At 42.1% G+C, this 19,437-nt stretch overlaps 1 protein-coding gene across 1 annotated transcript in view; it reads left to right on the top strand.

Moving 5' to 3' along the window:
* Positions 1–19,437, top strand: part of PLXDC2 (plexin domain containing 2) — a 372,398-nt gene that overhangs the window by 151,802 nt on the left and 201,159 nt on the right. Inside the window, exon 3 of the mRNA XM_077154385.1 lies at positions 17,896–18,042. Within this exon, the coding sequence (XP_077010500.1) occupies positions 17,896–18,042 (147 nt within the window). The remainder of the gene's footprint in view (positions 1–17,895; positions 18,043–19,437) is intronic.

The raw sequence follows: 19,437 nt of genomic DNA, 5'->3' as shown, positions 1-19,437 counted from the left end.
TTTGACCTGCTAACATTTTTCTTGGGGCCTTTCCAGCGAGTTCTTAAGAAAGTGAGATGCTAATAACACTGATTTCCCCCCATGTGATTTTGCAAGACATAAGCAAAAAAGGAAGACAGTCCTCTCCTACTCCACTGAAATAAAATCTCTGCTAGCTATCTCATCACAGTTGTATTGCAAAATATAAACGCCAGCTTTCTAAACTTGAAAAGGAGTCACTCTACAAAGTCAGAAAAACCATATTATTAAAATATTTGTTTGAATATAGTATTAGTAATTTAAAATGAAACCACACAACAAAAATTGTGTTTTTCTTCTGCATTTTTATTTTTAGTGACTTAGGAAACTATAGCAATCTCTCTCCATTTGTGTCGCCCTTGTCTGACCTCCATGCCAGCAACCTGAAGTTTAAGTGAGTTGGCAATAAGGTTTTCAAAGAAGTTATCCAAGAAGAACTTATCATTTAAAATAGGCTTTGTAATCCTCATTTAGAAAGCAATGGAAGATTTACATTGTTAAAAGTATCTCTGTGCCAAATGAATGCACCTTTAGAGTTTATTTTTTTATTTTTATTTATATTTTTTTATTTTCTGCATGGGCAGGCATCAGGAATTGAACCTGGTTCTCTAGCATGGCAGAAGAAAACTCTGCCACTGAGCCACCATTGCACCACCCTTTAGAGTTTATTTTTTTAAAAAAGGTGGAGCTACCAAGGGTTTTGTCAGAATGGTTCCTCCACAAACTGGAAAGGGGACAGCATACCTCGGGCAGCAGAGCAGCTTCATATTTGCAGCTTGTCCGCGCGGGCGTTGAGCACGTGGATGGTGTGGTGGATTAAAAATGACCACGTGTCCTCACCGCCCTCCCTCCAGCAAGGGGTGAGGTCTATTTAGGTTCTTGAGTCTAGCCTGTCCTTGTGCCTTGTTTTGATGGTCCTGAAGGCGCAGGAGTGAAGCAGTGCAACTTCTAAGCCAGGCCTCCTGAGACAGGGCAGCTTCCACTCTTGCCATCTGGGACACTATTACCAGGGAGTCACCCAGCCTCGCCTCTTGGGAACGCAGCAGCAGGGAGAAGAGAGACCAGGTGCTCCAGCGGCCACTGGGGGCCAGCCAGCCCCAGCCCCTGCCAACCTGCTGCAGACGGGGATGAGCCTGTGCACCCCCCGTGCCGTCTGCATCCCCGGCCCGGCCCCACCTGCCTCGGCCAGCCACAGCTCATGAGCAGCAGGTTTGGGGGACTGTTTGTTACTCGGCTGCAGCGTAGTGACCGAGACGGCTTGGGGGTTCTGGTGATAGAATTTTGAAGTCCAAAGAATAGCCAACTGAACCGTGAATTTGTTTTTTTAATAAATTGCATGGATTTGTTTCCAATCTGCTGCTTCTTCCTTGCTGATAAGAAGTTGGCATTCTCAAGCCATTTTTTCTGGGAGGTAATAAAGCCAGAGAAGCCTGCCTTGTAAAATTAAGAAGCTCTAGTATTAAGAGATAGGCACAAATTCTTGTTATGTTCCAGACAGTGTTCTAATCTCTAGAATACAGCCCTGAATCCAAGAGGCAGAGAAAGATTGTATAGGGACATGCTAGGAAAAACAGTCTGATGGTGAAGGTGTTATAAAGGAAATCAAGGTAGTCTAAGAAATGAAGCTTGGCAGGGGCAGGGGGCAGGCCCAATGCGTGGAGCACAGGCGCTTGGTGTTGCTGTCGGGGATGACGGGAGCTCCAAGTGGTCACCCTGCACGGGGGTAACAGGAGATGCGGCTGCGCCGGGTGTGCTGCTCCCAGGAGCTGCATTTTATTCCAAGGCGATGGGAGGTTCCCCGGAGCGGGAGGGGTGCTCAGGGTGCGGGAAAAGCAGCCAGGGTGCAGGGAGGGCTGCCCCAGAAGCGCTGAGGACCGGTTCTCGTACATGTGCCGTTAACCTGTTTGCTTAAAACAAAAGGATCCAAAGAGGGACCAACCACCAAAAATGCGTAAAGGTAGATGGCAGAGAAGGAGCAAATGCGTGGGGCACAGAGAAGCTTGCGGGAGCTGCCCTCAATGTCCCTTTGCTGGGCGTGGCTGGAACACAGACAAAAGCGAATTGTTTTCTTTCACTCGGGCATTCCAAGGCTGAGAGCACCATTTACTACTAGTTTACTGACTAAATAACAAAGCCCCTCTCGTGTCTTACTGGGTTTGACAGTTTTGTAAAGTCTGCATAGCACAACCAAATATGCATAAGTTTAGGGTTTTAAAGATGGATTTGCTTTGAAAGCTTTGTTTTCTCCTTGTTTCTGTTCTATCTCCACATATTAATTTTCCTTCAAAGCCAATGCTATAAACTTTGGAGATGAGGCAAACTAAAATATTATGAACCAGAGAATCAATGTGCTTTATTTTCATATCTTAGTGCCATGTACCCTGTTTAAAGAAAAGTTTTTATTATGAAAGTTGAGAAAAAACTCAATGAAAGTTTTTTTAATGTATGCATAAGTAGAGGCTGCCAAAATCAATCTGTAAATTGCTCCATCATCTTTAAGTATCTTTTGTTTAAAAATAACTACACAAGATACCATGTTCTCTCTTTACTTGTCCTCCCTAATGTTAGCTTTTAAAAATGCAATTCCCAAAATTCAGTAACATGTGTCTGATAGCAGGCAGTTGTCAATCCCTTTAGCTAGTTAACTGATACAATTGTATTCTAGGTTTTCTATTAAAATCAGCAGCATTCTCATGAAATTAGGTTGTGTTACATATACTGATGATTCTCTTTACTACCAGAGTGTATATGCTAAGAATGTTCAAATTAATTTCCTTGATTGCTATTCTTTTTATGCTTGTTCTGTTTGAGACATGTTTTAATAATGAAACTGGTATGCTTGGAGGCAAGCAGTTATATAAAATTCAATAAAAAGGGAGGTATTTTTTTTTCAAATGATGCTAATTTGTGAAAATTGTTTGCTAAAATTCATGGAACATTTATGTCAACTAAATAAAAGTGATATCTGATAATACGTTATAGTTTCCAAAATAGATTCACATTTATCTCAAGTAGACTTCACCGTTTTGTGCTATCATTATTTTTCTTCTAACTTCCACTTTACAGTCTTAAAACCAGAGGCTCAGAATGTTGGCTCAATTCGAAAAGGAGGACAACAGGGTAAGGTAGCATTAGATTCTGACCCGGAATCCTGCAAGCTCCTTGGGCAAAGTTCTGTTCAGCAATTGATCTATTGATTGTCAACCACTGCCTGGCTCCAGGGGACTAAGATTTTTAAAGATAAGGAGCATTTAGAAAGAGATAAAATGAAAGGCTGAAGAAAAATTTCATACTTTGGTATTAAATGAGTAATAATATGAGGAAAATATGGCCAATTAAAAGTCTATTAGCAGAGTGGTGCAACAGTGGCTCAGTGGCAAGAGATCTCACCTACTGAGCTGGGGACCTGGGTTCAATTCCCAGTGCGTGCCCATGCAAAAAAAAGAAAAAAGAGTATATTAGCTCCCATCACTTGATGTAGCAGGCTGGATGATTTGTGGTAGGGGACAGTTACCTTAGAAATGAGAATTTGACCAAGGGGTACATCTTTTTTTTTTTTTTTTTTTTTTTTTATTTTATTTTTATTTTTTATTAACGGAAAAAAAAAAAAGAAATTAACACAACATTTAGAAATCATACCATTCTACATATGCACGCAGTAATTCTTAACATCATCACATAGATGCATGATCATTGTTTCTTAGTACATTTGCATCGGTTTAGAGGAACTAGCAACACAACAGAAAAAGATATAAAATGTTAATATAAAGAAAAGAAATAAAAGTAGTAATAATAGTAAAAAACAACAACAACAAACAAACCAACAAGCAAACAAAAACAAAAAAAACCCTATAGCTCAGATGCAGCTTCATTCAGTATTTTAACATGATTACTTTACAATTAGGTATTATTGTGCTGTCCATTTTTGAGTTTTTGTATCTAGTCCTGTTGCACAGTCTGTATCCCTTCAGCTTCAATTACCCATTGTCTTACCCTGTTTCTAACTCCTGCTGAACTCTGTTACCAATGACATATTTCAAGTTTATTCTCGAATGTCCGTTCACATCAGTGGGACCATACAGTATTTGTCCTTTAGTTTTTGGCTGGATTCACTCAGCATAATATTCTCTAGGTCCATCCATGTTATTACATGCTTCATAAGTTTATCTTGTCTTAAAGCTGCATAATATTCCATCGTATGTATATACCACAGTTTGTTTAGCCACTCTTCTGTTGATGGAGATTTTGGCTGTTTCCATCTCTTTGCAATTGTAAATAACGCTGCTATAAACATTGGTGTGCAAATGTCCGTTTGTGTCTTTGCCCTTAAGTCCTTTGAGTAGATACCTAGCAATGGTATTGCTGGGTCATATGGCAATTCTATATTCAGCTTTTTGAGGAACCGCCAAACTGCCTTCCACAGTGGTTGCACCCTTTGACATTCCCACCAACAGTGGATAAGTGTGCCTCTTTCTCCGCATCCTCTCCAGCACTTGTCATTTTCTGTTTTGTTGATAATGGCCATTCTGGTGGGTGTGAGATGATATCTCATTGTGGTTTTGATTTGCATTTCTCTAATGGCCAGGGACATTGAGCATCTCTTCATGTGCCTCTTGGCCATCCGTATTTCTTCTTCTGGTAGGTGTCTGTTTAAGTCTTTTTCCCATTTTGTAATTGGGTTGGCTGTCTTTTTGTTGTTGAGTTGAATAATCTCTTTATAAATTCTGGATACTAGACCTTTATCTGATATGTCGTTTCCAAATATTGTCTCCCATTGTGTAGGCTGTCTTTCTACTTTCTTGATGAAGTTCTCTGATGCACAAAAGTGTTTAATTTTGAGGAGCTCCCATTTATTTATTTCCTTCTTCAGTGTTCTTGCTTTAGGTTTAAGGTCCATAAAACCACCTCCAGTTGTAAGATCCATAAGATATCTCCCAACATTTTCCTCTATCTGTTTTATGGTCTTAGACCTAATGTTTAGATCTTTGATCCATTTTGAGTTAACTTTTGTATAGGGTGTGAGAGATGGGTCTTTTTTCATTCTTTTGCATATGGATATCCAGTTCTCTAGGCACCATTTATTGAAGAGACTGCTCTGTCCCAGGTGAGTTGGCTTGACTGCCTTATCAAAGATCAAATGTCCATAGATGAGAGGGTCTATATCTGAGCACTCTATTCGATTCCATTGGTCGATATATCTATCTTTATGCCAATACCATGCTGTTTTGACCACTGTGGCTTCATAGTATGCCTTAAAGTCAGGCAGCGCGAGACCTCCAGCTTCGTTTTTTTTCCTCAAGATGTTTTTAGCAATTCGGGGCACCCTGCCCTTCCAGATAAATTTGCTTATTGGTTTTTCTATTTCTGAAAAATAAGTTGTTGGGATTTTGATTGGTATTGCATTGAATCTGTAAATCAGTTTAGGTAGGATTGACATCTTAACTATATTTAGTCTTCCAATCCATGAACACGGTATGCCCTTCCATCTATTTAGGTCTTCTGTGATTTCTTTTAACAGTTTTTTGTAGTTTTCTTTATATAGGTTTTTTGTCTCTTTGGTTAAATTTATTCCTAGGTATTTTATTCTTTTAGTTGCGATTGTAAATGGGATTCGTTTCTTGATTTCCGCCTCAGCTTGTTCATTACTAGTGTATAGAAAAGCTACAGATTTTTGAATGTTGATCTTGTAGCCTGCTACTTTCCTGTACTCATTTATTAGCTCTATTAATTTTGTTGTGGATTTTTCTGGGTTTTCTACATATAGTATCATATCGTCTGCAAACAGTGATAGCTTTACTTCTTCCTTTCCTATTTTGATGCCTTGTATTTCTTTTTCTTGCCTAATTGCTCTGGCTAGAACTTCCAACACAATGTTGAATAATAGTGGTGATAGTGGACATCCTTGTCTTGTTCCTGATCTTAGGGGGAAAGTTTTCAATTTTTCCCCATTGAGGATGATATTAGCTGTGGGTTTTTCATATATTCCCTCTATCATTTTAAGGAAGTTCCCTTGTATTCCTATCTTTTGAAGTGTTTTCAACAGGAAAGGATGTTGAATCTTGTCGAATGCCTTCTCTGCATCAATTGAGATGATCATGTGATTTTTCTGCTTTGATTTGTTGATATGGTGTATTACATTAATTGATTTTCTTATGTTGAACCATCCTTGCATACCTGGGATGAATCCTATTTGGTCATGATGTATAATTCTTTTAATGTGTTGTTGGATACGATTTGCTAGAATTTTATTGAGGATTTTTGCATCTGTATTCATTAGAGAGATTGGTCTGTAGTTTTCTTTTTTTGTAATATCTTTGCCTGGTTTTGGTATGAGGGTGATGTTGGCTTCATAGAATGAATTAGGTAGTTTTCCCTCCACTTTGATTATGTTGAAGAGTTTGAGGAGAGTAGGTACTAATTCTTTCTGGAATGTTTGATAGAATTCACATGTGAAGCCGTCTGGTCCTGGACTTTTCTTTTTAGGGAGCTTTTGAATAACTAATTCAATCTCTTTACTTGTGATTGGTTTGTTGAGGTCGTCTATTTCTTCTTGAGTCAAAGTTGGTTGTTCATGTCTTTCCAGGAACCTGTCCATTTCTTCTAAATTGTTGTATTTATTAGCGTAAAGTTGTTCATAGTATCCTGTTATTACCTCCTTTATTTCTGTGAGGTCAGTAGTTATGTCTCCTCTTTCATTTCTAATCTTATTTATTTGCATCCTCTCTCTTCTTCTTTTTGTCAATCTTGCTAAGGGCCCATCAATCTTGTTGATTTTCTCATAGAACCAACTTCTGGTCTTATTGATTTTCTCTATTGTTTTCATGTTTTCAATTTCATTTATTTCTGCTCTAACCTTTGTTATTTCTTTCCTTTTGCTTGCTTTGGGATTAGTTTGCTGTTCTTTCTCCAGTTCTTCCAAGTGGACAGTTAATTCCTGCATTTTTGCCTTTTCTTCTTTTCTGATAAAGGCATTTAGGGCAATAAATTTCCCTCTTAGCACTGCCTTTGCTGCGTCCCATAAGTTTTGATATGTTGTATCTTCATTTTCATTTGCCTCTAGGTATTTACTAATTTCTCTTGCAATTTCTTCTTTGACCCACTTGTTGTTTAAGAGTGTGTTGTTGAGCCTCCATGTATTTATGAATTTTCTGGCCCTCCGCCTATTATTGATTTCCAACTTCAATCCTTTATGATCCGAGAAAGTGTTGTGTATGATTTCAATATTTTTAAATTTGTTAAGACTTGCTTTGTGACCCAGCATATGGTCTATCTTTGAGAATGATCCATGAGCACTTGAAAAAAAGGTGTATCCTGCTGTTTTGGGATGTAATGTCCTATAAATGTCTGTTAAGTCAAGTTCATTTATAGTAATATTCAGGTTCTCTATTTCTTTATTGATCCTCTGTGTAGATGTTCTGTCCATTGATGAGAGTGGTGAATTGAAGTCTCCAACTATTATGGTATATGTGTCTATTTCCCTCTTCAGTGTTTGCAGTGTATTCCTCACGTATTTTGGGGCATTCTGGTTCGGTGCGTAAATATTTATGATTGTTATGTCTTCTTGCTTAATTGTTCCTTTTAATAGTATATAGTGTCCTTCTTTGTCTCTTTTAACTGTTTTACATTTGAAGTTTAATTTGTTGGATATTAGTATAGCCACTCCTGCTCTTTTCTGGTTGTTATTTGCATGAAATATCTTTTCCCAACCTTTCACTTTCAACCTATGTTTATCTTTGGGTCTAAGATGTGTTTCCTGTAGACAGCATATAGAAGGATCCTGTTTTTTAATCCATTCTGCCAGTCTATGTCTTTTAATTGGGGAATTCAGTCCATTGACATTTAGAGTTATTACTGTTTGGATAATATTTTCCTCTACCATTTTGCCTTTTGTATTATATATATCATATCTGACTTTCCTTCTTTCTACACTTTTCTCCATGTCTCTCTCTTCTGTCTTTTTGTATCTGACTCTAGTGCTTCCTTTAGTATTTCTTGCAGAGCTGGTCTCTTGGTCACAAATTCTCTTAGTGACTTTTTGTCTGAGAATGTTTTAATTTCTCCCTCATTTTTGAAGGACAATTTTGCTGGATATAGGAGTCTTGGCTGGCAGTTTTTCTCTTTTAGTAACTTAAATATATCATCCCACTGTCTTCTAGCTTCCATGGTTTCTGCTGAGAAATCTACACATAGTCTTATTGGGTTTCCCTTGTATGTGACGGATTGTTTTTCTCTCGCTGCCTTCAAGATCCTCTCTTTCTCTTTGACCTCTGACATTCTAACTAGTAAGTGTCTTGGGGAACGCCTATTTGTGTCTAATCTCTTTGGGGTGCGCTGCACTTCTTGGATCTGTAATTTTAGGTCTTTCATAAGAGTTGGGAAATTTTCAGTGATAATTTCTTCCATTAGTTTTTCTCCTCCTTTTCCCTTCTCTTCTCCTTCTGGGATACCCACTACACGTATATTTGTACGGTTCACATTGTCCTTGAGTTCCCTGATACCTTGTTCAAATTTTTCCATTCTTTTCCGGATAGTTTCTGTTTCTTTTTGGAATTCAGATGTTTCATCCTCCAAATCACTAATTCTATCTTCTGTTTCTTTAAATCTGTCATTGTAGGTATCCATTGTTTTTTCCATCTTTTCTACTTTATCTTTCACTTCCATAAGTTCTGTGATTTGTTTTTTCAGTTTTTCTATTTCTTCTTTATGTTCAGCCCATGTCTTCTTCATGTCCTCCCTCAATTTATCGATTTCGTTTTTGAAGAGGTTTTCCATTTCTGTTCGTATATTCAGCATTAGTTGTTTCAGCTCCTGTATCTCATTTGAACTATTGGTTTCTTCGTTTGACTGGGCCATATGTTCAATTTTCTGAGCGTGATCCGTTATCTTCTGCTGGCGTCTGGGCATTTAGTCAGATTTCCCCGGGTGTTCGACCCCACAGCTTGAAAGATTTTTCTGCGCAATCTCTGGGTTCTGTTCTTCCTATCCTGCCCAGTAGGTGGCGCTCGTGGCACACGCCTGTCTGTGGGTTCCACCAGCGAAAGTTGCTGTGGGTCCCTCAACTCTGGAAAACTCTCGCCGTAGGGGAGGTTCGGCAACCTAAGCGTCTTGGAAGAATGCCAGCCGGCCCGGGGTTCCAAACGTGGGGAGGGTCGCCGGCCGTCGCAGCACAGGAGAGCGTCCGGCCAAATTAGCCAGTCGGCGCGGGGCACCAAGCGTGGCGGGAGGGCGCCAGCTGTCGCAGCCCGGGAGAGTACACTGTTCCCAGCCGACGGGGGAGTCACGTGTTTGGAAGGGATCCCCCGGTCACTGTTCTCCGCAGTCTGGGGGTTTCCGACCCAACTATCTCAGTTGTTCCGGGGGGCCTCGTGTGGTGGGGCACCAGCCGCCGCGGCCTAAGGGGACCGCCTGTCAAATTCTACCAGCTGGCCCAGGAAGGAGGAAGGGAGGGACTCCGGTCGCTTGTCATCCCACCCAGGAAAGCCCGTGCCCCTTGGTGATCTCACTGGAGCTGGTTCTCCCAGATAGTCAGCCGTTCCAGGAAGGGGTCCGCTGTCCCTTTGATCTCCGTCGTGGCTCCGGGAGCTGCTCTGTATTATCTCCACTCCCCCAGTAGCTGTTCTGGAGGAGGAAAGGTGAGGGCGGCAAGGCTGTCGAGGCTGGTGGCGGAGGAGCACGGTGAAGGCGGGGGAAGAGGGCACCGTGGTGGTTGGAGAGCAGCCAGAGCAGGAGGCGGAAGAGAGGGGAGAAGGAGGTCGGGCGGCTCGGCTGCTGCGGGGCCTGGGCGCCGCGCGGCGGGCCGGCGGAGAAAGAGAGGGGGGAAGGAGGTCGGGCGGCTCGGCTGCTGCGGGGCCTGGGCGCCGCGCGGCGGGCCGGCGGAGAAAGAGAGGGGGGAAGGAGGTCGGGCGGCTCGGCTGCTGCGGGGCCTGGGCGCCGCGCGGCGGGCCGGCGGAGAAAGAGAGGGGGGAAGGAGGTCGGGCGGCTCGGCTGCTGCGGGGCCTGGGCGCCGCGCGGCGGGCCGGCGGAGAAAGAGAGGGGGGAAGGAGGTCGGGCGGCTCGGCTGCTGCGGGGCGTGGGCGCCGCGCGGCGGGCCGGCGGAGAAAGAGAGGGGGGAAGGAGGTCGGGCGGCTCGGCTGCTGCGGGGCGTCCAAGGGGTACATCTTGACAGAAAGAAGATCATACAAATTCTTCCATACATTTAGACATGTGAGCATTCTTAACTGAGCTGTAACTTTTAGTACTCCTTCTTGAGCAAATTTTTTCATATTTCTTTAAAAATTTTAAATAGTAATCATTTTTTTTTCAATTTGTTTCTAATAAATAGGCCAAGACAGTGAAATCTACAGAGTTTTGAAAAGCTGTCCTATATAAGAAAGTTCGCCTAGTAATTTTGAGTAGCATTAGAGAATGACATGAGTGTTCAAAGGGAATAAATCTAGGGCTTTTACAAATCCGAATTTAATAAAGGAGCAGAATGTGCATATGTGGCATCTAAGTTCTAGCCCTTTCATGAATGCTAATTCTAGGAGAGAAACGTTTCAATTATCATGTTATTTTGGGGGGATCATCAGAACATCTTGGGGCTCTGCACACCATAGTGGTTTGCTTCCAATTGACTGGGAAAATGCACAGAACCATGAGTGTAGAGGAATTCCACGGCACTGTCAGGTGGACTCGCATTTACCTGCCCCATCCTACCTGTGCGCATTTGGGAAACTGAAGTGCACACACACACGGAGCCTGTGACGTCCTCGTGTGGGTGTGGTGTCTGCAGAAGTTATGCTCCTCAGCTCAGGTCTTCACCTGGGGCCCAGCCATGTGTCTTTGGTGAGCAAGTACCTAAAACCACCCACCTGAGATATGTTTTGGATCCTGTTGTTTCTGCAGACCTTTTATTTCTTCTGGTGTATCCTTTACTTGACACAATAGGTCATTGACTCCTAGCAGAAAGTTTCTTTAGAAGAAATCCTGAGCCGAAGGGCTCTTCAGAAGGCACCTCGCTTAAACTTTCCTTCTCAGACCCAGAAACCAGAAATGACGCTGCTCTTTGGAGGCACAGCCTGTACTTCAACCCACTTCTCCTTCAAGATACGTGATTTTAAATGCTAATTTTGTGCATTTTAACAGGAATCTCTTGCATATTTTCAATATTTTTGGTCACACGTTTTTCTGCTTTGTTGGAGCCCTTAGAGATTCCGTCTTGGCAGTGAACTGAGGTGAGGCCCTGTTGGAATGACCTTCACCTGCTGGTGTCTGTGGAAGACAAGTCCAGGTGTGATCATTCAGGTGACGCTCTGCCCAGTTTCTCTCTCTCTGGCTGCTTGGAGCCACCACCCCAGGCCCGGGAATAGCCTCCAGGGTTCCTTCTTGAAAAGATGGAAGATTTCCACAGATAAATAAGGGTCTACTACATCCAGATGGCAAATATGTTCCATTTCATTTAATAAATGTACCAACCTGAACATATGCAACACATCTCAGATTGCCCAGTCTTGGCAATCACCTGGTGGAATTGTCATCTTCATTCTGTTATTATTTTGAATGATGACAAATCAGTGAGTTGTGCATTCTTAGGCATGGCAGTCTACCTACCTCGGAGTTGATGGGGGATGAGCCCATCTGTGAGAGGGACTGTTACCTGGAAAATGGGAACCATTCTGTAATAATGGAAACATTGACAAAATCCATATTTTATGTTACACAATATTCTCACCCTCACAAAAAAATTCAGCCATTCAAACACACACACACTTTCCATCTCTCTACAAATCTTATATTCTTGGGGGGGTGGGGAGGTGACTTGATGACCCGCCTGTGAAGAACTGATAGATAAACTGTTTACAAGGAACCAGGGTCAAGACCTGCTGGGCTGGGGGTGGGGGAGGGTAGACCATGCAGCCGGAGAGCCACCAGGAAACGTCCTTGGGGACAGAATGCGGCCACGTGCAGGACACAGCGCAGCGTGTATTAGGTGGATGTGGCGAGAGCCGGTGAAAGCCGATGTAAGCAGGCGGCAGAGGGATCGCTTTCAAGGCTTCAGACGCGGCAGCAGTAAATTGAACCGTGCGCCACAATATCCTTGTTGGCGTGGGAACATGGTGCGGCTGCAGCCCCCGCGGGTGCGCGCGGTGGCCGTGGCGGGGCTCGTGCTCGGGGCGCAGGGGAGATTGAATAGTGCCCAGTATTAACATTCTGGCAGCCTCAGTGCATCGCTTCAATGATGTTCTTGGGCAGCCACAGAGAAATCCAAATACTCTCGCCGGCTTTTCATTGGTAAAGAAACGGCTACGGCCCACGTGTGTGCAGCCCCCGCGGATCCCCTTCCTCTAAGGCAGTTGGGCCAGGGGGCATTCGTCTCACGTCGCTTCCCACGGCCTCCGGTCCTGCCCTGCCTTCCCGTGGGCGAGGGACCCCTGGCAGAGGAGGTGTCCGGCTCAGACGGGCCACAGTGTCACCTCCTCGCAGGTGAAGGGGAGGGATGCTTGGCTCCGCGGACGGTTCGCAGGTTATTTGTGGTTTGGCAGGCGGGACTAAAGGTCAGGCCCCCTCCTCAGGCGCTGTCCTCACGCCCCTGGCCACCCCAGCCCCTCCACCCACCGCCGCCGCAGGGCGCCGTGTGGCCAGCCCCCAGTCCCTTTGTGAGTCCCTGAAAACATGCCCTAGAAATAAGCTGCAGATTATGCTGATGATAACTAGCATATCATACTCAATTATGCTAATATGGGGGATAACTAATTGCTAATAACCAACAGTAATAGCAGAATATTACCTACAACGGGGTCAGGGACAGTAATTACTGCAGAATAACTACAGCGCATCCGGGAGGGTCTCCCTACAAGCCTCTCGTGTTGCAGGTTCTACTGATGCTTCGTCAGTCCGAGTGCATTTTGCTAAAAGCACACTGGTCCTCGTGCACGCTGAGGAAACGGTCTCTGCAGAAGTGAACAGCCAAAGGAGAAATGAATAAATAATTTGGCGCCGCTGCTGTGAAATGCGTACAGCACAGGGGAACATTTTAACGAGATTAAAACAGCAGTTGCTCACTCAAAACTTAGCAGGAATGGCTATTTTCTTCCATCTCTGTGGATGCTGATCCCCTTCACAGTAAGTAGGGAAGGAATTAGAGTCACCCTCAGTTGGGTCACGGACGCTGGTGCTTTCAACAGAAGCTTTAATGGAAATTCAGGTATCAGCGATTTCAGGGAGCAATTTTAAATTACTGACCTTGGAGCTCTACTAATTTATAGTATGTTGAAGGTTCTTCTTTGGGCCCTTTTCAAAGTAGGTATTAGAGAAATTAGAACTGTCCTTTGTGTTTTGCATTGTGACTTCGGGTCATTTGGTATCAAAGGTTGCTTGAGTCCAAAGATCAACGTCTCTCCATATTTTGGGGCAACTTCACATGTTCTTCATTCTGCATGTAAAGAAGAAACTTGTACATCATGTACTGGGTATAAAAAAAAACCTCAAATCCTAGATTAAGGGGGAAAAATTTGCTTTACATCCACCACCTAGAATAACTGGTCAGTGTATGCTAAATATCTTTCCATATTTCCTTCCAGTGTGGTCAGAGAGGTGGACAGAGAGAGGGGTGGTGGGTGGGGGTGAGCATGCATCCCTACTCAGATGGATGGAATTTTAGAAAACTGGGATTACACCACAAGTACTATATTGTAGGAAAATAGTGAATTTAGCTTCAGATCTGCTGGCTTTTTGGTGGCATGTCGTAAAGCCTGCAGGCCCGTTTTCAGATTTTTGCCTTGAAAGAGTCTCTTGAAAATTAAAAAAAAAAAATTGAGGTTAAACAAATTTATAAACCTGTGATTCTCTACATCAGGTATTATCAGTCTCTTACTTCTGTGTATATGGGAGAATTAACTCATCTTCCCTGGTGCTTTGTGGTCGCCAGCCTTACAGACTCCTGCTTCATTGTGTTGTGATTATTCTGCATTTCCATGAGGGATCGGAGCAGCACCCTGCCTGCTGACCCTGGGCCTCAGGGCCTCGTTACCCACTCTCCGCGGAGCCGGCCTGTGCTGCCGACTTCTCACGCCGCCCCAGCCTGTCTTTATTCACCCCAGCTTGACTCGATTGTATAATGAGGCCATGTATTTGAAAGTCTCCTGGGTGATATAGTCCCTGGGTTTGTATGCATTTAGAAATATTCGTTGCCTTTATACCTAGATTACAACTTGATTGGGCAAAAAATTCTTGAGTCACAGCTTGTTTCTCTCGGATTGTGGAGATTTTATTTCCATTGACTATTGTGGGAAGAATCCGACATTCTCATATTTTCCCCCTTGGATAATTTGCGCTGTCTCTCTCTGATCTATGAGAAACCTCACCAGGAGATTTCTTAGTATTCAAAATTCTATTGCAGATTTTCTCGGGACATGGTGTGCTGAGACAAGTTTTTTATCTGAGAAATGATTTCTGCTATTTTTCAGAATTCTTCTAGGCCACCAACTACAGATATTTTGATCTTTTTTCCTATCATTTCTATGATCACCTGTCTTGGGATGGATCTCTTTGGGTGCATTTCTCAAGACCATTTTCTGTGTCCTGAAGGCAATTTAGTTGTGTTTATTTTGTTCTTGTTACCACTGGTGGGTTTACCTCTGTCAGTTTATACCTGAGTGTATAATCCGTACTGTCTTGATCAACTTGTGTGATTGTATCATGACTTCTGCAGTTGCTCGTATCCATGATACAAGATCTCAGACTTTTTTCTGAGATCACAGAGAACTATTTCTTAACTCTTTTTCTGCTTCTGAGGAGTCCATACAAACAAGTAATGCTTTAAAATAACTTTACCCCGAAGTGAAGTGGATAGACCTTGTGAAATGCATTTGGTATATCTTAACACCTCTCAAGAAGCATTCGATATACAATATTCCTTTCTTTGTTATGGAACCATCTTTGAGGAGGTAACTGATTGATTCAATACTATATAACTTTACCTAGTAACTTTAATTATGTATGATGCATCATGTTTCAAGTGACTAGGATGGAATGGCCAAGCACTATGTCCTTTACATATATGTGAACTCTCAATGCTGTGAATTTGGACTTCAAATGCTATTGCTGCATAAGCAGCCTCTCTCCAGGGTGGGAGGGAAGAGGGCATGTGGTTTGAGAAGCGTACAAGCACCCTTGGGTGTCCACCCCTCTGTACCTGAGCTGCAAGGGGCCTCTGTCTGCAGCTGCACACGTCCGGGCATGTTTGAGAAACCCAGATTTGTAGGATTGATAGCCACCTATGGTGCCATCCACTTTCAGAGGCAGCTGGTTTCATAAACAAATTGGCCACACAGTGTATTGCAGCGGCGTTTTGTTTCATTTCCTATAGTGTTAGAAATACTTTGCTTTTCAACAGAATATGAGAGTCATTGTGCCTGGAGCAGCTTTTGATAATCCTCTAAGTACCATCACCCCTATAAAGGACAAGAGGGGCTTTGAATAATTCAGCGGTGTTAAAATATCACTTTTTTTTAGACATATTTTATAGCTTTCCAGAATAAACAAACCATCCAACTCTCCCTGGAGTCTAACAACTTGTTTCTCTAAATTCCTAGGGAAAATGTAAATTGTCTTTCTCTTGGCAAGCTTGGACTTTCAGACTCAAACCAGTCTTTAGCTTATTGTTATTTCCAAAGATGTGATGTTGTTGTGGACAGCTGTGATTTAAATGAAAATCAAGACGTGTTTTCACAAAGCCAGAGTGATGTCCACTATAATTAGACAAAGTCATATATACATTTGGCCAAGAATCCATTCTATAAGTCTCATAAACTTTTGTTCTTTAGGATAACTTCAAACCTATTTCTTGAATTATGAGAGAGATTTAGAAGTTAAGGAAAATATTAAAATTGTTTTAGATAGGTTGACTTCAGCAGCTTTACTGAACTCTACTATAAAAGCCTGAAATTTTAAAGAGATTCCCTATTTGGGGATTATAGGGAAATTTGGCAGCATCACAGAATCTGTTACAAAATTCACCTAAAGTTTTATCGCTGATTTCAGTGTTGCTAAACTCTTTATAATTACACTAGTAATAGGGTTAAAGATTTAATTTTTTAATTTAAACTCAAATATTTTCTTTAAATCTACCCTTTAATACCATTCTTAGAAATATTAACTGAATCATTATAATTTATTATTCAGACTCGATTCCTGGCTGGTCAGAGACAAACTTCCATTCCTGTTGTGTTTTAGCTACAACATCAGAATTGGAAGAGGTGTTTGCTCTTCAGATCTAGAAGGCTGTAGACAACAATGCCTTATTTAGTGTTGCTTAAGTTACATATCTTTTTGTTGCAACTAAGAAAAATCTGTTTGTCGGTTAGGATTCTTTAGGTTGGCAATAACACAACCTGAGACATTTTAACAGTGAGAGAGATTCAGTGGTTCACCTAAGTGAATAGCTACGCAGGGCACTTTAGATATAGTTCATCAGGGTCTTGACATTATTCTTTGCCATGTTTATGGCAAAGAGTTTCCTCATGGTGGCAAAATGGTTGCAGTCACTCCAAGCGTCACACTACATATCTCAGCAATCAGAATAAGAAACTGATCTCCCCTCTACCAAAACTCCCAGTGCCTTGTTAATTGGTCCTTCCCACCAGCCCCTGTGACCATGGACTGACAATGGCACATCCCAGAGGCAAGGAAGCTGCCAACCTCCAAAGCTTCCTGGGGGGTTGAACTCACACAAGCAGCAGCCAGGAAACAAGAGGAGAGGGGTCCATGTTGGAGACCAGCACAGGTGCACACCCCACACAGAACCCATGGAAACAGACCTGGGAGTTTCAGGAAGGCAGAGTTGGGAAACTATCAGGATGTCAAATGTCCTGTGTGCCATCTTCTGCTGCTTCTTTGTATTTTATTTGTTCTTCTTCCACTGCAGACCTTTTTATTATTTCTCATTTCACCATGGGTGTACACATGATTTGAATGTGATAGCTAGAGGTTAATTGGGGGCATACATAGGATCTTAATATTTAAAAACACAATATCTCACTGTTAACGATATTTTTTTACCTGTTAGTATTTATATATAAGGTCATATTCTTTATTTTACTCATGAGGGAGATCTTTTTAGAATACTTCTCACAATACTTTTTTCTTTTATGTGATCATTTTTATGTACATCTAGTCTGATGACTTGTGAAAAGGTAAATGGAATTTTTGTTTTGCTTGGATTTCAAGAAAACTACAGTTTATTTGCTTAGAACTAGAAAAATAAAGTATATTAGTCAAAATTCACATCCCAAACTTTATTACTCATATCGTATATCCTCTGCTTATTAGATGTTTTTCTAGAATTTATGTATGCAATGTATTCTAATGACTCCTTAAGTTGGTAGGCGCATTTGGCATTTCATGTTAAAAATTATTTAATGACATTCAAAATTAGCCGAGAATCGCATGTATCTCTTCATGAAGTGGAAAGCATGAAAAATAATGATTTAGTGACAGGTGCCATGAAGACATCAATAATGAGAATTCAAGTAAAAGTAAAATTTAATAAGACAAATTAAAGGGAAAGATGTATAATCTCTATTTCTACAACCATGAAGTGAGAGCACGTCCTGATAACACCCTATTTTTAACAAAGAAAAGTTTGAATTTGTTGTCATGTAATAGTAATTATAACTCAGGTTTTCAGCAGATCATTCCAAGAGTGACAATTTGTCTCAGCAGCAATTAAAAAATCTCTAATATTAATTTGCAGGAAAAGGCTATTACCCAAAGTGTAAACCTTTGCCTCTAAGTGTTGAAGAATAGTAATGCTTCTAGTGTTAATAAGGTATTTTTTAAGAAATTGCAGGGCCTGTGCCTCCGTTCTCGCTCTCCATCATTCTCTCTCTGTTGTTCCAGGAGGACACGGACCACGATTACTATGTGTCTCGGACCTATGGCCCTGCGGATTCTGCCAGCCGGGATTTGTGGGTGAACATAGACCGAATGGAAAAGGATAAAGTGAAGATCCATGGAATATTGTCCAATACTCATCGGCAAGCTGCGGTAAGAGCTCCGATATGCGCGGTTTCTTTTTACCTGCTGTGAAAAAGCATGCTGCTTTAATTGGCATGTAAGCATTATGTGTCCCGTTCACTTCTTAAGCATATGGCTGTTCTGCAACTGCAGTTTAGATTAATGATCACATGTAGGATATTAAATAAAATGAGAGAGAAGAGCTATTTTGATAACCAGCATGAATTTAACCAGTTACCTAGTAAGTCTAGTGAGGTGCTTATTCAAGGTTGAGATTTATCTTAGGTTAACTTACAGTTTTCTTGTAATCCATGGTTTTATAGAATATGTTTAAAATTACACTAATTTGGTGTCTTCCATTTTACCTGGCTTCATTGTTCTCAGTCTGAAAAAGATGTAAATACAGCATTCATGGTTCAGATAACATGTATAGTCCAAATTATGGGCTTATGTGAAGAAGTTTAAGGTAGAGAAAAAGGAGCAACTCTAGATGGCCAAAGGCTTATCCTTCAATCCTGGTCTCACCGTCACTAGCTGTGGCTCCTTAAAACACATGCTATCTCTTCTGGGAGGTGCTGTTTCCTTGTCTGTGGAATGGGGACCATCCAAAATAGCAGCATCTGCCCCAGTTCCATCACCTGCTCATTTACATCTCCTCTCTGCGTCCAGCACTGTCCTGTGTGTAGATCAGCTCATCAGTTGTGCCGGTTTGAAATCTATTGTGTACCCACCCCAGAAAAGTCAAGTTATTTAATCCTCATTCAATATTGCTGAGTAGAGATGGGACCTACCCAGTTGTGGGTGGTAATTTTTGCTTACATGGTTTCCATGGAGATGTGCCCCCACCCATTCAAGGTGGGGTTACTTATTGTAGCCCTTTAAGATGGAACCATTTTGGAGAAAGCTTTAGAGCCAACAGAGCCCACATAGCCAGAGACCTTTGGAGATGCAGAAGGAAAGTGCCCCCAGCAGAGCCTCATGAAACAAGAGGCCAGGAGCGAAAGATAGCAGATGTCACCATGAACCTTTCCAGCTGACAAAGAGGTGTTCAAGACCCATCAGCCTTTCTTAAGTCAAGGTATCTTTCCCTGGATGCCTTAATTTGGACATTTCTAGTATATCACGTTTTAGCAGCTTGCGAGCTAATATATCAGTGTTTATAGCAATCCTGTGCTTTAAATACCATTCTCATCCAGGTCTCATGGGTGAGAAAAACAAGTCCTGCTGATGTCAAGTACCCTCTCCCAGGGAAGTCAGCACCGGCAGCGAAGTTCACACTCAAGAGACATGCTCACAGGTCATCACTCTTGACTCTGGAAGGTTCACTGGTGATTGTTTTACAATAAATGCCTGCTGTGACATTCTAAGAGTTGTCTGGTTTTGCTGGCATGGCTCAAGGTGGTGAGCCTGTCATCAAGGAAGCCA

Source organism: Tamandua tetradactyla, chromosome 1 (assembly GCF_023851605.1).
Source record: "Tamandua tetradactyla isolate mTamTet1 chromosome 1, mTamTet1.pri, whole genome shotgun sequence".
Lineage (NCBI taxonomy): Eukaryota > Metazoa > Chordata > Mammalia > Pilosa > Myrmecophagidae > Tamandua > Tamandua tetradactyla.
This window is presented reverse-complemented; position numbering and strand designations above follow the sequence as displayed.